The sequence below is a fragment of the Sesamum indicum genome, linkage group LG5 (genome assembly GCF_000512975.1).
Source record: "Sesamum indicum cultivar Zhongzhi No. 13 linkage group LG5, S_indicum_v1.0, whole genome shotgun sequence".
In the NCBI taxonomy this organism is placed as follows: domain Eukaryota; kingdom Viridiplantae; phylum Streptophyta; class Magnoliopsida; order Lamiales; family Pedaliaceae; genus Sesamum; species Sesamum indicum.
Genome location: NC_026149.1, coordinates 7129678 through 7149723, shown reverse-complemented (window position 1 = coordinate 7149723; position 20046 = coordinate 7129678). Strand labels below are relative to the sequence as shown.

The 20046-nt window shown below is 38.2% G+C and overlaps 2 protein-coding genes across 2 annotated transcripts; both read left to right on the top strand.

The window, feature by feature from the left end:
• On the top strand, positions 765-1337 carry LOC105162222. The gene has a single exon (XM_011080216.1). The coding sequence runs from the start codon at positions 765-767 to the stop codon at positions 1335-1337; it is 573 nt and encodes a 190-aa protein (XP_011078518.1).
• Positions 3117-4044, top strand: LOC105162221. The gene is made up of 2 exons (XM_011080215.1): positions 3117-3291; positions 3722-4044. Exons 1-2 carry the CDS (start codon positions 3117-3119, stop codon positions 4042-4044), a joined length of 498 nt encoding a protein of 165 aa, XP_011078517.1.

Sequence of the window (20046 nt, the reverse complement as noted above, 5' to 3'; positions counted from 1 at the left end):
TAAATATATAAATTTTGCAAATTGTTAACATATATTAATTTCAACTATATCTATGTAAAAATTTGATTATTTGATTTCATTATTTAAAATAATAATAATAATAATAATAATAATAATAATGATGATGATGATGATGGTTGAACAATTCTAATTATTATTTTATTATATATATAATGAGATTAAAGAGTTTAATCAATAATTATGAAATTTTAAAATTCGGGCACCCGATTCATAGAAAATTTAAATATATACAAGACTGTGTCAATTAGATCATATCAGACGGTATGAACATAATTAACTATATCTATGTAAAATTTTATGATTCGATCTCATGATTTAAAGCAATAATAATAATAATAATAATGATTCGAGCTGTCGAGCTTGGCGAGCTCGAGTTGAGCTCATCGGCTCGAGTTTGAGCTCGAGTTCGAGCTCGAGCTCGAGCTCGAGAATACATTGTCGAGCTCGAGCTCGAGCTTGACCTCGGCCAGCTCGTCGAGCTCGAGCTCGAGCTCGAGCTCGAAGATCCTGAGTCGAGCTCGAGCTCTAGCTCGACAAAAATGGTCGAGCTCGACTCGAGCTCGACTCGTTGACAGCCTAGGCCTGCCATCTCGCGCGCAGAGGTCGACACTGTATCAAAGCAGATCGCTAAATCGGGAAAATAGATTGACGAGTTAAAAAAAAGAGGAGATATAGTATCCCAACACAGAAACTCACCTTTCTGCAACCAGATACTGACGGAGATCGTTACCCCAAATTTTAGGATGTCAGACTTGCCAAAGTATGATGGGGCAAGAGACCTGCTGGAACATCTGGCCGCATTCGATATGGTAATGAACTTTTATAGGCAATCGGGCCTAATTAACGCTAAACTATTTGTCACAACTTTGACAGGTAAAGCCCAGGTGTGGTTCACTAACCTACCACCCGGAAGCATCGAATCACATGAACAATTGGTACAGAAATTTTCCTTCCATTTCGCCAGTAAGAGGAAACAGAAACGATCGACGACGCACTTGTTCACCATAAGACAGCAAGACAATGAGACGTTGAAGAGTTTCATGGGAAGATTCAACAATGAAACACTTGAGGTACTTGACTTAAGAATTGACATGATGGTCAGCATCTTAGTACACGGCTTGAAGAAGGGTGCATTCGTGTCTGCCTTAGCCAGAGAACCCCCGTCAGATGTAGAACAGCTTATGAGTCTAGCGCAAAAATATATTGACGAGGAGGAAATGAATGCCATTAAAGACGGCGAGTGGAGGATTGGCAATGAGCATGGAAGAGATCGAGGTCGTTATAACAAGGATGAGGACAGGCAAGCTAAGCATTAACGGAACAAGGAACCTTATTACTAGAAAAAATATCACAAGTATACGCCTCTCAATATGACAAGAGGCAAAGCACTGCTAATGGTCGAGAAAAAAGACGTACTCAAATGGCCGAAACATACGAGGGTCACTCCGGCCAAAAAGTATTCGAGCAAATATTGTCGCTTTCATCGCGAGAGGGGCCACGACACTGAAGAGTGCTACCAGCTCAAAGACGAGATTGAGCGATTGGTACGCTAGGGCTATTTCAAAAACCAGATATCACAGAACTACCATTAGAGGGATCATCGCAGCAGGTCGCGAAGCCAAGAGAGGCGACCAGAAAATGTGGATATTGGAGGGCAGAGAACCCGAGAGAACGCGCCTTTGGAAAGCGTTATACATACCATAGCCGGCGGTTCTACTGCAGGATATTCGAGGAGAGCGAAAAAGAGGATCAAAATGAGGATCGGCTCACTGGAGAATAGACAGATGATGAGCATAGCAAAAGACCTGGATATCACGTTCGAAGCTCAGGATCTAAAGGAAAAGATTGGAGACGATAACGACCCAATGGTAATCAAGATGGACATAGCCAACTTCACTGTCCATAAGGTATTGGTAGATAACGGTAGCTCTCCGGATTATTCTCAAGGAGGTACTTATCAAGATGGGTCTGGACAATGCTGATCTGAATCCTGTAAATGCACCATTGATCGGTTTTGGAGGAAGTGAAGGGGATTCTTTAGGAATGATCGAATTACCAGTCTCTATTGGTGACGAACCAGAAAGGAAGACCCTCATGGTAAAGTTTCTCGTGGTTGATACTCCCTTTGCGTATAATGTTATTTTGGGAAGACCTGATTTAAACACTTTCAGTGCCATAGTATCAATTTATCATCTGAGAATAAAGTTTCCTACTCCTGGTGGAGTGGGCGAGGTTGCGTGCGGCCAGGCCGAAGCTAGGCGATGCTACAACCTCTCTTTAAAGAAAGACACGACCGAGAGAAAGAGGAAGTTTAGTGAATCCCACACAAGTGAGGGTGAAGACAGAATAGAGCCGATTGACGAGCACAGGGAGATCGAGTTGGTACAAGGCGACCCAACAAGAACGACCAAGATTGGATCGAGATTGGAGAAATGACTCAAAACATTGATGATCACATTCCTCCGTGATAACCTTGATATTTTTACATGGAGGCCTTCAGACTTCAAAGGGATCAATCCAGAAGTCATTGTGCATCGGTTGAACATAGACCCAACTGTACGACCGGTCCAGCAGAGAAAAAGAACATTCGGGGTCAAAAAGAATCGCATCATCCAAGAGAAGGTCGATAAATTGCTGAAAGCAGGGTACATTTCAGAAGTCCAATATACGGATTGGCTTTCGAATGTAGTAGTCGTACCAAAATCATCTGGGAAATGGAGGATGTACACTGATTTTACGGACTTGAATAGGGCATGCCCCAAAGATCCTTACCCATTGCCAAAAATAGACCAATTGGTGGACGCGACCGCAGGATACGAGCTATTTTTAATGATGGATGCCTACCAGGTGTACCATCAAACTTCCATGGCGAAAGAAGATCGCAATAAAACATCCTTTTTTACCAAGCAAGGTATATTTTGCTATAATGTGATGCCTTTTGGCTTAAAAATGCAGGTGCTACATATCAGAGGCTCGTGAACAGAATGTCTAAAGATCAGATCGGGTTGACAATGAAGATGTACGTCGACGACATGTTAGTCAAAAGCCAGTAACCAGAGGAACATTTACACGACCTTGAAGCTACTTTTGCCATCATGAGAGCTTACGGAATGAAGTTCAACCCGACTAAATGCACATTTGGAGTAGGCGGTGGAAAATTCCTGGGATATATGGTGAGTAGCCGAAGGATAGAAGCTAACCCGGAAAAGATAGAGGCGATCCTCAAGTTGAAATCCCCGACCTCAATAAAGGACGTCTACAAACTGACAGGTAAGATCGCGTCACTTAATCGATTTATTTCTAAATATGCAGATAGGAATTTACCTTTCTTCAAAGTGTTGAGAAAATCGAGAGATTTCAAATGGACAGATGAATGCGACATGCATTTAATGAACTTAAAGACTATCTGAGATTACCCCCGCTCTTGGCAAATCCTAGAGCCGGAGACATTTTATACTTGTACTTAGCTGTATTCGAGTATGCAGTAAGTTCAGTACTTGTAAGGGAGGAGAATAAGATCCAGAATCCGATTATTACGTCAGTAAAATGCTACAAGGAGCAGAGTTGAGATACAGTATTGTTGAAAAGTTTGTTCTAGCCTTGGTAGTCATAGCCCGAAGATTGCGACCATACTTCCTGTCGCATAAGATCATAGTATTAACAAATCAACCACTCAGAAGAATCCTATCATGACCCGAAGCTTCAGGGAGATTGGTGAAATGGGCAATAGAGCTGGGTGAACATGATATTGACTATCATGCGAGAACTTCGGAGAAAGCCCAAATTCTGGTTGACGTCGTAATGCAACTGTCGAGTGAGTCCATCCAAGAAATGGAAACCCGGATCCTGCATGTTGATGGGTCGTCGAATGCCAGTAACGGAGAGGCAGGAATCTTGATACAAGGGCCAAAAGGAGTAGAGATAAAGGTCGCAGCAAGACTATCATTCCCGGCGACCAATAACGAAGCAGAGTACGAAGCATTGATTTTGGGATTGGAGTTGGCCTACGCAGCTGGAGCATGAACCTTGGAGGTATATACCGACTCTCAGCTGGTAGCTTTGCAGATTGAAGGGACGTATGAGACAAAGGAGCGATCCATGACGATGTACCTTAAGAAAGCAAAGTCATTGATCGGGCGATTCGATAATACACAGCCCTGCAGATTCCCAGATGTGAGAATGATAGAGCAGACTCCCTCTCTAAATTTGGAGCTTTGTTATCATGAATTAAGAATCGTACCATCACCGTTATGGTGAAGGATCGACCAGCGATCTTGGAAACGAGCGAGATAGAGGCCATAGACTAGCCATGCACATGGAAGGATGAAATAGTCCTCTACTACAGAGAAGGAATCTTACCAGACGATTCTACGCAGGCGAGGAGTTTAAAGTTTAAGGCTACTAGGTTCACCATGATCGGGTCGGACCTATACAAGAGATCCGCAGAAGGACTACTGCTAAACTGCTTGAATCAGGAACAAGCGAATTATGTATTGAGAGAGATCCATGAAGGTAGCTGTGGTAATCACTCAGGAGCAAGGTCGTTGGCACAAAAGGTCGCAAGGCAAGGGTATTTCTTGCCCACCATGATGAAAGACGCTAAAGAGTTGGTGGAAAAATGTGCGAGTTGTCAAAAATTTGCCTCTCAAATACATACTCCAGCTACTACAATGAAGCCAGTACAGATCGTATGCCCTTTCGACCAATGGGGCATCGATATATTAAGACCTTTTCCCCCGGCAGAGGCTCAGAAGAAGTTTATCATAGTCGGAGTCGAATACTTATCCAAATGGGTGGAGGCAGAGGTAGTAGCTAAAATATCTGAAAAAGAGACGATCAATTTTATTTGGAAGAATATTATTTGTAGATTTGGAGTTCCCATGATACTGATATTGGACAATAGCACGCAATTCCAAGGTAAAGAAATCACGAGCTGGTTGAAAGAGTTGAAAATTCAACAAAACTTCACATCGGTTGCCCACCCTCAAGCAAATGGACAAACGGAGGTGACCGACAGAACCATCCTTCAACACTTAAAAGCTAGAATAAAATCGAAAGGGTCATGGGACGAGGAGCTACCGGGAGTATTATGGGCTTACAGAACGACCCCACGGTCGTCCACAGGTGAAAGTCCTTTTTGTTTAGTTTATGGCTCTGAAGCTGTTACGAGGATAGCAAATTACGATCCGGAGGCTAACGACCAAGCGAGGGCATTCGACCTCACCATGGTGGAGGAGAAGAGGGACGCAGCATATGCGAAGATACTCCATCACGAAGGCTTAATGATGAGACACTACAATAAAAGGCTGCGACCAAGAGAGTTCCAGGTGGGCGACCTAGTCTTGAAAAAGGTCGGAATTTCTAAACATGTTGGAAAGTTGGATCCCGGGTGGGAAGGCCCGTGCAAGGTGGTCAAGATAAGAAGAAGATGAACTTATATGCTTCAAGATACCAAAGGTCGAAATCTTCCACGACCTTGAAACATACAAAACCTAAGAAAATTCTACGCGTAGATGAATGCCTGAAAAAGGCCAAATAATGTAAACGATCTGACAATGCAATCGTATTCCCTTGCCTGAAAAAGGCCAAATAATGTAAACGATCTGATTGTGCGATCGTATTCCCTTGGGCCTGAAAAAAGGCCAAAAAATGTATACGATCTCGAAAATGCGATCATAGTTAGTTGCCTGAAAAAGACCATTTTATACCTGAGAAATGTTTTGATTATTTGAATCATGCATAGTTCAAGCGATCAAAATATCTTGGTCTGTAAAAGACCAGTTGAATCGTTGTCTATTCATAAAGAAAATCGAATCATTTGATTACAAAAGGGTCAAACATTCGAATCACCAAGAAGCGTTTACAAAGACATCACATATTTCAATCTCATCCAAAAGAATAGCAAATTCATCTTCTACTTGAGGAGGGCCACCTCATCTGGAAAGGGTTGCATATTGCCATCTAGGGCAAGGTCCAGCTTGGTCGCATCAAATTCTGGCACAAAACCTTTCAAAGTGGATACCTGAGCTTTGCATCTATCGAATCCTTGCATCAAATTCGCAGCCTTGATCTCTAAAGCAGTTTCAAAGGCAGGAGCCTTGATGAAATCTAGAACGCCTTGGATGCGGGCTTCACGAATGCGAGTAGAGAATTCTTCCGAACTCAGATATTTCGCTCGACCTTCTGTCGCGCTTGCGATCATCCGAGCTCCATGACCGGCCGTGAATCCTACTTCCTTCCTTGACTCCGTTGCCTTAGAAATTTCAGAAGACATCTTCTCCTCTAGCTCCTAGATGCGAGCTTCCAGAGTTGCACGTTGGTTCTCCAGATCATCTTCTCGAGCTATGACCTCTGAGATTTCAGCTCGCAGATCGTGATTTCTACGCTCAGTTATGATTTGGTTCCTGCGGAACCCAACACATTTCAAGGAGAGACCGCAAACAAAGTTTGCAGCCTAGCAAAATACCCGCGTCAGAAAAAGAAGGTAAGAATAAAAAGCAAAAAGGATGAACAGAAACCTGGATCTGTGAATGAGCAGCATGTTCTTCAAGGCGAGTGAAAGAAGTTTGTAGCAAGGCTGCCTGGTCGCGAGGCAAGCAGCTCGCATTATACAACTCCCAAGTATCTTGACCCGATTGAGACCCTAAGAGAATACTGTTAGAAGACACCTTCCAATCAGGGATAAGTTTTTCCCCAGTCAGCTCGGCCGTAAGATGGTTAGGAGTTCGCAGATCTTCGCGAGCCTTACACCAGCAGTGAGAAACATCATTCAACATCTCCATGTTTCTTCGCTCTTCGAGCGCAGCAGATTCTGATTGACCAATGGCTAGAGATTGAGATCAACTCCTCGTGTTAGGTCTCATCGGACTCTTACCTCTCATCCTCCTCCGACTCACCAAACCTCCGGACTGGATTCGTCGGTACAAGATCTATTTGGCGACCCCAATACTCCATGGAAGATATTTTGAGGTAAACCCCGTGATCGTGTATCTTCACTCCCAACGACGACTGGGTGAGGACTCCTAGGTCGAGAACCTTCGGGAGCTATGGAACTATCAGCAACAGATCAGGTCGAAGTAGCGGATGGAGGAGCGACCGGGGGAGGAGTGACCGATTCAGCAGCTGCTCTGGCTTGGGCAGCTCGAATACACTAGGTAAGGCAAGCTTGAGTAACCATGTCATCTACAAGAAATTAAAAGCAAATTAGTAAAAAAATCATCAAACATGAAGAGACAAAAGAGAAAGATGAACCTTTCACCTAAAGAGCCCTCAACGGGGATGGGTGCAGGAGAGTGGTGCGCGAGCCTGAGGACTTCCTCTATCAAAATTTTCTTCGGGTCATATCGGTAAGAGGAGAGGCTGTTAATTTGATCACCTTCTAACCCACACCCTTCAACTACAGGCTTTGGTTTTTCTAAGACCCATTCATAGTTGAAGGGCCATTCTCGACCCGGAGGAGGACGAATGAAAATAAATCTTTTCTTCCAAGGACCTACATTTGAGGTAAAGGGGTCCAAAAACCTACAATTCCTACGGGCAGATATGTAAAAGAATCCATTGTCTGCCGATCTAGCTGAAGCGGTAAACAAATATAAGGACCAAAAGTTATCAAAATTGGATTCGTATCGATGGATCCTCATTATGATGATAAAGAGAATTATATGACGGATCGAATTCGGGGAAAGTTGCATAGCTTAAGACGCCTAAGGATTTGAGCCACATGGGGGGCAAGAGGTAACCTTAAACCCGCATCAAAATGGTTCAATGAGAAGTTACAAAAACCCCAAGGTGAACGGTGCATACGATCAGAGGACCTTGGGATTAGAACCTCATAACTATTGGGGATGTAGTACTTCTCTTTTATAAGGTGAACTTGTTGCTTAACAGTACTAAATTATACCTTCCCAAGGATTATTTTCAAGGTTAACGTGAGTAGGGGCATCATTAGAATCTAATTCTACATGTTGATCGCGATACGACCTATGTCGCGACCTGACCCTAGATGGACCTTCATAAGGAACAGGTGACTCGACCCTACGGGAAACGATAGCTGAAGAAGAATTTGAATCAGAACTAGAACTAGAAGAGGACATTGTACCTTGAATGCAGGTGGTCGAAACTTGAGCAGCAAACTAGCAAAGAGCAGTTATCTTGAGGAAAATGAAGCCGGTAGGAAATTTTGAATTGGGATTCCTTATATATATAGAAGGGAGTGGGTCTGTACGGTACCAAAAGGCCATTCCTGTGGCGACGCGCCATGGTATCATGTGTCTCTCCCCGATCGAGGTAATTAATGACCGAGGTGACTTTTTGGACTTCTGCACGCTATGAAACCTACGCGTCCAAAACTGTGGGGGCTAATGATGAGGGTGATTTATCTAAACACAAATTTACCCCTCGTTATGGATAAATTGGGCTGGCAGTTTGGGAAATCTTCTAAAAAGGTAAGAATCCCACTAAGAACTCCTAAGGGAAAAATAACGTCAGAAAAATAATTAGGGGATATTAATTAGCTGCGATCCTGGAGCTTGACTTAAGCATAATTACAACATATTAGCATTTACCAAATACACTATGGGAAAATCTATAAATATGATTGGTTGTATTCATTAGAAGGTAATGTTCACACATACTAAGCAATTCATTCTATCTACCTACTCTATCCCGATATCTAGATCCTTACTTGGGTGTCGGAGTGTATTCGTCGGGGACCAACCCGACTAGCCTAATTGCTTTTGTGTTCTCAGGGTTACCAATTTGTTCGAGGAATTGATCTAAATCGCTGAGTGGGCTCGCGACTTTCTTGGACTGATCACTATGAGTGATTATAAACTTTTTTCTAGGAATGTTTTCAGCTTTTTGGGGTACAATATTACGTACCTCCAGGAAGCTTTTACCCAACTCATTTAGGGGAACTTCATAGGAGTTCTCGAGTTTGAAGAGGCTTTTAGCTTGATGGCGTTGCACTATGCACCTCAAGAAAGCTATTGTGAGTTTTTTTAAAAGTTGAATTTTTTACTCCCCCTACTAGGAGCATACTGTTGCGATGAATACCGTATATGGTATGAAATAAAAATAATGGATCATAAGAATAGGCCAGTGTGATCTTCAGTAATATAATATTAATTAAGATTATATTGGCTTAAGTATTTGGTATGTGTATTCCGAATCACGAACGACATAATTTATGTGTAGTAGCAATATGTGTAAGAAATGAATGCAGAATCTATTTAATGCTTGAACTGATCAATATCTGCAATAATAAACTTTGAATTACCATGCACATGTTATATAATGTGTATTGATGGAACGGTAATATCTACACGTCAAAGGGATAAAATCATTTCCTCAAAGCTAATGTTAGTGCATAATGATGGCTATATCGCGACATACTCAATATGTGTAGAGCAATAAATCATAGTCAAATTAAAAAAGAATATGAATAGTGTATGGTAAAATATAATCACACAAAGCAAATTAGTCAACAATGTATAAAACTGTTTTATAGTGATCACAAATTTCAATTATGTCCGAATACAAATACTATAATATTAGCTAGAAAATTTGTCAAAATTGAAAAAAATCTTGAAAAACTGAACTGATCGAAATATTGTGGGTGTTTATTAAACTGATAAATAACTTATGAATGGCTATGGACATAACATCATTGCAATTATCCTATGCGAAGAAATGTTCTCAATATAAATATCATTAGAAAAATAAAATATAGATGTATATTGCATGAGCTTTTTGCTTTTTTTTTTTCTAAAAAAAACAAGATTGTAAATATTTTTTTTAATACTTCTACTACGATAATGCCTTTACATTTTGTATGTAGAACACTAGATTAGACTACTGATAATGGTGTGCCCTAAGTATGTAAAAATAATAGTAATAGTGTGATTCAAACCGTATGACGTACAATCCTTAAATAGAACAAAAAATATGAACTGCATATAACTTGACTATAACAATATAAGCGAATAAATATATGAATATGATGGATAATTATGGTTATAAGTAAACAACAAGAAGGATGTAACCAAAAGCAAATGTGAAACATAAATGTGTTAATGTTGCAAAAATAATGATTACTATAGAAAATTATTAAGTATGCTAGATTTAACTTATATGAAATAAAAGGAATACAAATATTTTCAAGTGATACAGATATATTGATATGATATATATGAAAATGTAACAATAATGTAATATGCCATAATTAGTTTCAAACAACAAATAAATTGAGGCAAAGTGTATAATATATGTAAGATTTAGATGCTATAATAATTTATAAAGAACATAATGAAAAACAATTATACAACGAAAAATATAACAATTATATATGTAAGCATGATAACGATGAATATTTAAAAGTATCAGATACACAAAAAAGTAAATCATTGCATTAAAAATATGGAAATTCGAAGCCAAACTATATCAACATCGAAAAAATATGAAATGTATAGCTAGCCGCATATATTTCATAAGCTTGTGCATATTGAACGTAATATAAATTACCTTATGGTAAAGGTGAATGAATACACAACGTATGAAGATAAGTTTGTTGTTAGGATAGATGACCACAAAGCCAATTAGATTGACCTGGATGTAATCTATTTCGAGAATGCTCGATATAATTTAATATTATTCAGTGAATAAAATGAGTCTTCACTATTGGCCTTATCTTTGTTGTATTCATTCTATATGTTCATATTTACTTAAACATTACAACAAAGCCCAGAGATCATTTAGACAACCATGCAGTTGGACTCCACATTGGATGGCGGTTATAAAACAACTGCTAAGGGGTTGAGCTTGAAACGTTCCAAGTTGAAGACCTCAAGATTGGGCATCGAGTGTTCTATCGAGACTTGCATTAAGAGTCACATTCATTTGATGAGTGTCGTATTTCATCGGCGACAGACGTGGAACGTCTATGCGATTTCAGTGAGTTGATTGACTAGGTGTAGAATCGACTAAATTGACTCGTGGGGAACGTCATATAAAAGCCTTGGAGGCTTGGTCAATATGACTTGACTGCTCGGCTCGGTTAGTACGGGAGTAGTCCTAAGACTTGAGGAACTATGGCAGTCATGTTCATAAGATAACTGCATTATGGTCTAACGAGAAGTGATTGTGTTACAGACATGATTATTATAAAGTTTATCTAGGGCAGTCAGAGTATGTAGCGAGGACAATGAGTTTCAAGAAGACGATTCGTCCCTTGTCAATATATGACAGAAGTATCTCCTATCTACTTAGAGACGCATTCACGCCTTATAAACCCTTGGCCACAGTGGTTGGTCAAATATGAAGGGATCCTATGTTGAGTAACTTAGCGTAACACGGTTTCAAGTATTAAAGCATAGACGTCTAGTTCAGGATGCGAATCGACACCTAATTCCATGCCCCGGACTAAGGCGGAAGACGTTAGATTGAAGGACTGTACCCGTATAGAATCGGGAGCCTAAATGTTTGCACATATATTCACCTAGTCTCCAGTGCCTGGACTGTTGCTAGACGGCTACCCATTGTAGTGGGTTTTCTTGATTAACAGTTGATCAAGGATGATTTATTAAAATAGAAATAATTAACTATTTATGTTGGACACTACAGTAGGTCTAGCTGAAGGTGAACTTAAAGGGTCCTAGACAAATCACCAAGAAAGAACAAGGAATTGATTTGGAATTAATTCCATAAGGTGTAGGTAATTGAATAGATAGCCGAAAATTAAATTAATTGGATTAATTTAAGTTGGGCTTGTGTTGATTAATCAATAAATTGAATATATTAATTAATAGATATTTTGGGCTTATGCATTTAATTGGATTAAATACATATTGGGCTCAATTTAGATCAATTTTATTAAATTGAATATAATTAAAATTCAATGGGCGTTGAATTTATTTTATAAATTCGATCTACTAATTGAGGCCCACTAGCCAATTGATGGAAGGAGAGTTGATCAAAACTTGCACTTTTTGAAAGTGCAAGTTTAGCATAATTAGAACCCGTTGTATACGGCAGAAAGTTAGGCCCTTTAAGACCACTATCAACTAGTTTCCCTTTTTTTTTTTTCGAACAATTCAAAATATTACTAGGTACATATTTTTTTTAACAAGTCAAAATATTATTTCTGCGGTTTAAACATTACATGTAGGAGAAGTAGTGCATCTCAAAAAAATTTCATGTAGATCATCCTCCAAAAGTTTATACAAATTAGGGGGTGTAAAAGTATCACACCGAAAGCATGGAGTAAAGGATAAATTCTTGTATCAAGAAAGATGAATGTATATTTCATGAAGTAGGATTACATCATATTTCACTGTACAAGCTCTGTTTTCTCTCTTGAGGAAGACGATGGCAAAGTCCATCTTAAATATACAGTTCCTAAACTGATTAAACTAACGCGCACTAACACTAATAAAAATGTAAACACGACATTCTAAAATACGATAACAGTGTTGAATCCTGTTGCTTATAAACTCGTGCTAATGAAAAGGAAACCACGTTTCTTCAGTCATGATTTCTTCCGTTTGAATACTTCTTCTTTTTCGCTCCTTCTGCTGCTGGTTGCTGCATCTTGTAGCTGGCATTTGCCACTCTTTACATTTCCTCCTCAAGTTGAACTTGTCAAAACATTGACAAGGCTCAACTTGGTGATTAAAAACATGAATTTTGGACCTGGTAAGATCTTGGTAAATACATCAGCTGGTTGACTTTGTGATGCAATGTCCTTGGGTGTAATGAATCCTTCTTTGTATTTGTCATGCACTAAATGGCAATCTATTTCAATGTGTTTCGTTCTTTCATGGAAAACTGGGTTTGTTGTTATGTAGAGAGCTGCCTGGTTGTCGCAATAGAATGGAATTGGTGTAGGAATCTTAATTCGCAAGTCCTTGAGCAAGCTGTAAATCCATATCAGTTCACAAGTGGTTGTTCCCATACTCCTATATTCAGCTTCTGCCGTAGATCTTGAAACTGTTGTATGTTTCTTAGTCTTCCAAGATATCAAATTATTTCCTAAGAATATACAGTATCCAGTCAAGGATCTTCATGTTTCCTTACAAGTATCCCAATCAGCATCACAAAAAACTACCAAGTTAAAGCTGTTTTCTAAGTTAAAATGTAATCCTCTGTTAACAGTTCCCTTCAAATATTTCACCAAATGCAATGCTGTTTCCCAATGACCTTTGCATGGATGTTGCATATATTGGCTCAGTTGTTGGGTAGCATGGCAAAATCAGGCGTAGTAAAGCCTAAATACAGTAATCTAACCAACAATTTTCTGTAAGATTCTGGATTTTGCATTTGTTCCCTTGCTGCTGCTGAAAGTTTTAGTCCTACTGGTAGTGATGTATTGGTAGCCTTGGCCTAAGATAATCCTGTGTCTGACAAGATCTCTTTCACATATTTACTTCGTGTTATGAACATCCTTACATCAGACCTACCAATTTCTAAACTAAGAAAGAATCTGACTTTTCCCAGATTCTTGATCGTAAACAGGTTATGTAACTTAGTTTTAATCTCTGTAATTATCTTTTCACATGGACCTGGAAGGAGCACATCATCCACATATACAAGAAGACAAAAAAATCCAGTGTTTGTGAGCACAATAAACAGACAATGATCAACCTTAGACTGAATAAAGCTAAGTTTTTCCAATTATCTTGTCAATTCAAGGTTCCATTGCCTAGATGCCTGTTTAAGGCCATAAAGAGATCTTTTTAGTTTATAGACATGTCCTTTAGGAACCTCATAACTTTCAGGTGGATGCATGTATATTTCTTCTTCTATATAACCATGCAAAAAGGCGTTGTTTATATCTAATTGATGCAAATACCAATGCTGCTTACACACTACTGCTAGAAAAACTCTTATAGTTACTGCCTTGGCTACTGGTGAGAAACTATCTACATAATCTATACATTCATTTGATTATATCCTTTGGCTGCAAGTCTAGCCATAAATCTATCTATACTACCACCTGATTTCAATTTAGACTCATAAATCCACTTACTTCTTATGGCCTTTTTTCCCTTAGGTAATTCAGTGATTCCCTAGGTCTTATTACTTTCTAATGCTTTTACCTTTGTAGCCATAGCATCAAGCAATTCCTTCTTCTTAATAGCCTCACAATATGTTTTAGGTTCTTGAGGTAGAGCTGCTGAAACACACAAACTTGCATTCATATCATGTAGTAATTTAACAGTAGGTATATCATTCAATATAGAAGCACACGTAGTCCTGCAGCCTAATAGGTCTGCTTACCTATTTATTAGACCTTCTTAAGACTACATTTTCTACCTGTTGTTCTTGGTTCTGAATGAGGTTATGTGGATTTTCATCTTCTATAGTAGTTTCTTCTGGCACAGGCCAGTCATTCTGATCATCTAAGTTATTAAGGTCAGGTTTAGGTATCATTTGAGGTGTACGGCAAGTAATAGGATCTGTGTATTTACCTGCATAAGAAAAAATATCTTCCCTAAAGGTAACATCCCTAGACACTAAGACCATTTTCTTGTTAATGTCATAAACTTTATATCCCTTTTGATTAAGTGCATAGCCCAAGAATATGTATTTCATAGCTCTAGAGTCGAACTTGGATTTATGTGGTAGGGTGTTAATTGCAAAGCATAAGCAACCAAAAGTCCTAAAGTAAGAATAGTTCATAAGTTTGTTGAATAATACTTCATAAGGGGTTTTCCATTTTAAAATAGGTGTAGGAAGTCTATTTATAATGTAGATGGATGTTAATATAGCTTCAGTCCAAAATATTTTTGGGCAAGTTAGATTGAAACATGAAAGTTCTTGCCACTTGTAAAAGATGTTTATGTTTTCTTTCAATAATGCCATTTTGTTGTGTGTGTATATGCAAGTGGTTTGATGAATAATACTTTCTTCTTTAAAAAATTTTTCGCATTGTTCTCCCAAAAACCCAATCCATTGTCAATTCTTATATTTTTCAATCCTTTTATCAAATTGTGTCCATATCATCTTATGGAATTCTTTCAACAGATTGATAGTTTGAGAATTTGTTACATAAGGTACGTTCAAGTATACCTGCTGTGGTCATCCACAATGGTTAGGATGTAAGCACATTCGGATATTGAATATTAATTGTAAGGGCCCCATAGATCAACATGCATTAATTCAAAACATTCTGCAGAATGAGAACTACCAACAGAAAAAGGCAGTCTCTGCTACTTTGCTTGAGGACAAATTTCACAAGCCATATTCTGATTCTTATTATCCTTTAATAACCATGTGTTAGTCATAACGTCGTGTGACAAGTGCCCTAGTCTTCTATGCCAAATTTCAAGGTTGAACAGAAGACGCAATTAGTCCAACATCTCTGCATTTACACATGATTTCTTCTATGTACTTCTCAAAAGATTCATTTCTGAAGACATAGAATTTTCCTACTAGGCAAGCTATGGCAATGACATCCTTAGTCTTGTGGTCCTGCACAACACAATAAGATTCAAGGAACTTAAACCTTATTGATGAGGTACTACATAATCTACTGACAGATAGAAGATTAAATTTCAAGTTAGGAACATGTAATGTATTTTCTAACAGTAATTTGTTTCCAAGTCTAACATTTCCAGAGCTTTTAATCAAATGTTAAGTCCCATATTCCAGATGGATATAAGTGTTTTCCAGGTCATTTTTCCACATGTGAGTTGTTGCACTACTGTCTATTATCCATGTATTAGAATTCAAAGGAAGAATGTACAAGGCATTTACTTGAGAATTCTTGATTTCCTGCATCTGTTGCTGTAAGTGTCTGTGTTTTTAGCCTTTTGAGAAGTTTGTTGAATTCTATTCACACTGTATCTACCACAGCCCTTTCATACACTGCATTGTTGGCTTTCTCATTTTTATCCTTTGCAACAATTGCTTTGTTGGTGGTAGTTGTGTTTTCTTTCTTTTGTTCCAAGAATGTTTTATGCCATTCATGATAGCCATGGATATCGAAACACACCTCCTTCAGATGTCCAGTCTTGCCACAATGCTTGCAGACTTGTGATCTCTTACCCACAGAACGTTTCTTCTTTTGAAAGGTTCTTAGTGCATTCAGTTTTTTGAATGCTTGCATGGCCATGTTCTGTGAAGTGTACTGCTGCCCAGCATTTACTTCCTTCTGTTTTTCGACTCTAAGAACCATAGCATAGGCTTTGCTAATGTTAGGAAATGGTTCCATTACAAGAATCTGGTTCTTGATGTTGTCATATGTCTCATTTAACCCCATGAGAAACTGCATCAATTGATCTTTAATCTTGAGGTCTGCAGTTTCTTTTGCAGCTGGACATGTACAATTTGGTGGATGAGTAATACAGCTCAGCTCGTCCCAGAGTCTTTTTAGCTTGGAGAAGTAAGTTGCTACTGACATGGTCCCCTATGATAGTGAGGCCATCTCCTTTTTCAGCTGATAAACCAACGAACTGTTGCTTTGTCCAAAACGGTTCTCTAATTCTGCCCAAAGTTCCCTTGATGTATTTGTATATAAAAAACTTTCCACCACGTCTTTTGATATGGAATTTAATATCCATGACGTGACCATACAATCTGGTCTGACCTACTGTTCCAATTCTTTGGTTTTTTCATCTGGTTTTTGTCCTTCCTCATTGATAAAATTGATTTTCATCTTGGCTCTTAGAGCCAAGTTTATTGACCTTCTCCATGATAAAAAAAATTCGACCCATCCAGTGGAGTAGTGACAAGACTCAAACCTGGATTGTCACTAGGTTGCAATCTCAAGATTTCAAGATCGTTTCCCATATTTGGAAGCTGTGGATGTTTTTTGAAATCAAGATACAGAACTGTCTTGAATTTTCTTTAATTTGGCGAAGTCAGAGACCATGTAAAAGTATCACAGCGAAAGATGGAGGAAAGGATAAATTCTTGTTTCAACAAAGCTAAATGTATGTTTCATGAAGTAGGATTACAACATATTTCACAGTACAAGCTCTATTTTCTCTCTTGAGGAAGACAAAGGCAAAGTCCATCTTAAATACACAGTTCCTCAACTGTTTAAACTAACTCGCACTAACACTAATAAAAACGCAATCACAACATTCTACAATGCGATAACAGTGTTGAAACCTTCCACTTATAAACTCGTGCTAATGAAAAGGAAACCGCGTTTCTTCAATCACGATTTCTTTTATTTGAATACTTCTTCTTTTTTGCTCCTTCTGCTGCTGGTTGCTGCAGTTGGTAGCTAGAATTTGCCACTCTTTACAAGGGGCATACATCAAAGAGATCTTTACAAAAAAGCATTTCCTACAGCTTTCTTTGCTTACGTATCAACCACACTGTTTACATCTTGATTGCCGAAACGATGTGGATATCTTCAAACTCAATCAATCTCTTCTGTCAGTCCTTGACCAGCATGAGTAGATGCTTGGGTAGTTTGGTTTCCCTGCTAAAGTGATTGACAATAATATAAGAATTAGTATTTTTTTTAATAATTATTGAATTAGGGTAATTTTTGCAACAGTTACAAAATCTAATACTTAATTTAATCTATATAGATTATGTATAGTGGTACGCTTCCTTTAACATGTGATCATGGATGTGGTCGTGGTTGTGGCCCATCACTTCCATTTGTGTAGTCTGATTCTTCCAAGGCTGGGAAAGAAGGCGGATGGCGACTGGAGAGGCCTGAGAGTGGCTGAGATGGCGGTAAGTACCTTAGTAATTTTATTTTATTTTTAATATAATTTTGGAGTAAAGTACTAATAATTTTATTTATTTTGCAGGAGATGTTCCAGAAGCTGACGGAGGATTATTAGCCTCAGCCCATAGCTGAGGACCACGATACCCGCTGAATTGGAGGCTTTTGCGGAAATGATCGAGCAACAGTTGTGGCTGGCTGCAGTTGGAGGCACGAAAAAGGGCCATGTATTTGGTCTTGGTTTGAGGCCCACATCTCCAGCCAGACCTACACATCACCACGCCACCCCCACAATCAAACCCAACCACGTAGGGTCGAATCGGCGAGTTCGAGACGATGATGATCGACATGATGGCCATGATGAAGGATATGTCTGCCTGCTCCTCGATTGCAAGACCGTCCATGACTGCTAAACCGTCACACTCGACCACCCTAGCACAACCTCTATCCCCCGGCCTCAAACGATGATGAAATGGATGACGCTGATGAGGAGGGTTTAGATTAGATTTTTTTTTCCAATTTTGTAATCAAATAATATTTTTTATTAAAATAATATTTTTTTTCTAATTATTCATTTTTATTGAACATTTCATTATTTCATATTTATTCGATTAATTAAATATATAAATATAATTAATTAAATATTTATTAATTAAATTAATTAAATTATTTTTTTACTTTTATTAAATATATAAATTAAATAATTTATACAAATTTTGTTATAAAATAAAAAATTAGAAATGGCTTTAGTAATTATAAAGAAAATGTTACAAATCTAACAAAAAATTATTTCTAAAATCATTGCTAAAGCAGTTCTAAATTGTATTCCTAAATAAGATTAAGGGTTCCTAAAATTGGTTCAAGAGACTGTTCCAAAAAAATAGAGACCGTTCCTAATACTATGTCAAAAATTGACAACCAAACAATTTTCAAGGCCTTTCCAAATAACCATTCCTAATACCAATGCTAAAACATTTTCAAACACATGATCCTAAAATAAGATTGACCGTTGCTAACACTATTACAAGTGATTGTTCCAAACAAAAAATTGACCGTTCCTAATACTATTTCAAAAATTGACCATCAAATAGTTTCAAAAATCGTTCCTAAATATAACACCAATACAAATAAATACAGTTTCAAAATTTAGGCATCAATATTATAAAAATCATTCCAAAAATAACCTACAATAAATTATGTAACTATTCCAAATGATATCCAATGCATTCCAATTAAAAAAAATAATTTTTTACAATCACATACAATTTTTGGAACGGTCAGCATCAATGTATTACAGTAACCGTTTCAAATTGAAACTGTCCAACACTAACTATTTCTAAATATTTGTAACGCCGTCTACAGTTATGGTTTGTCATCCGTTCCAAAATATATTTTTCAATTTTTAGTCATTCCAAATAACAAAAAAATCCTTACAAAATTCTACCCAAATTCCATATTTTTTTTGTAGTTAAAATAATATTAAACTCATTAGAAAACATTAATCCCCTAAGTGGATTGGATTAGAACCATGAACTTTCACCTATATTGTCAACCCTACAAAGAACACAAAGTCGTAGCTTTTTATTGTCAATGAAGAACTCCAATCTCATGCCATTTGATTGGAAGTCAATCAGAGCCAAATCTTGCATTACAATTGAATTTACTTAAGAAAGAGATATCTTGCTTGCTGCAGTCACTAACATGTCCACCTAAATCTGGCATTGGCACTGACATCACTAATTTGCTAGTAGTTACTTGATTCCATTCTGACTTAAGAACGTCATCATTGGAATAATCTTAGGACGGCCCATCATCGCTGACTTCTGCCCTGTGACCGACTTCCGTGAGGCAAGCAATACGATGAAAATGTACGCAAATCGAGGACCGAGACAACGACTGTTTCCAAAATGTAGACAGAGGCATGATTGCAGTAAAGCAGAAGCCGTAGTCCTCGTCGTCACAACGTACTACAAGAGCGTCATGGTTCAGGGAGAAGGGGTGATCACCGCCACCATGATAGAGGCAGAAGTCCTTGTCGTAGGAGGGGATGAAGCAGAAGTACGAGGAAAGGAGAAATGGGTGGCCAGTCAGGATATATTGAACTTTTACTCAATAGACTTTGGAACTCTTCTTTGACAATGTGAGTTATGAATTTGTGTTACGTGCATATATGAGTTTAAGTAACGATTCTGGTGTATATGGGAGCAAAGAAATGCATTTGGTCTAGTGGTATCTTATTATACATAGAACACAGACACAACACGACAAAACGACATGAATAATTTCAAAACATTAAGAAAAAATACTGCAATTTATTTTATATTTTTTATTATATATAT

Bases quoted from the DNA above. Each gene is read 5' to 3' on its own strand.
- LOC105162222 (XM_011080216.1), top strand. From the start codon at position 765: ATGTCAGACTTGCCAAAGTATGATGGGGCAAGAGACCTGCTGGAACAT.
- LOC105162221 (XM_011080215.1), top strand. From the start codon at position 3,117: ATGAGAGCTTACGGAATGAAGTTCAACCCGACTAAATGCACATTTGGA. The intron at 3,292-3,721 runs GTAAGATCGCGT...CATGACCCGAAG, and splicing joins GGACGTCTACAAACTGACAG to CTTCAGGGAGATTGGTGAAA.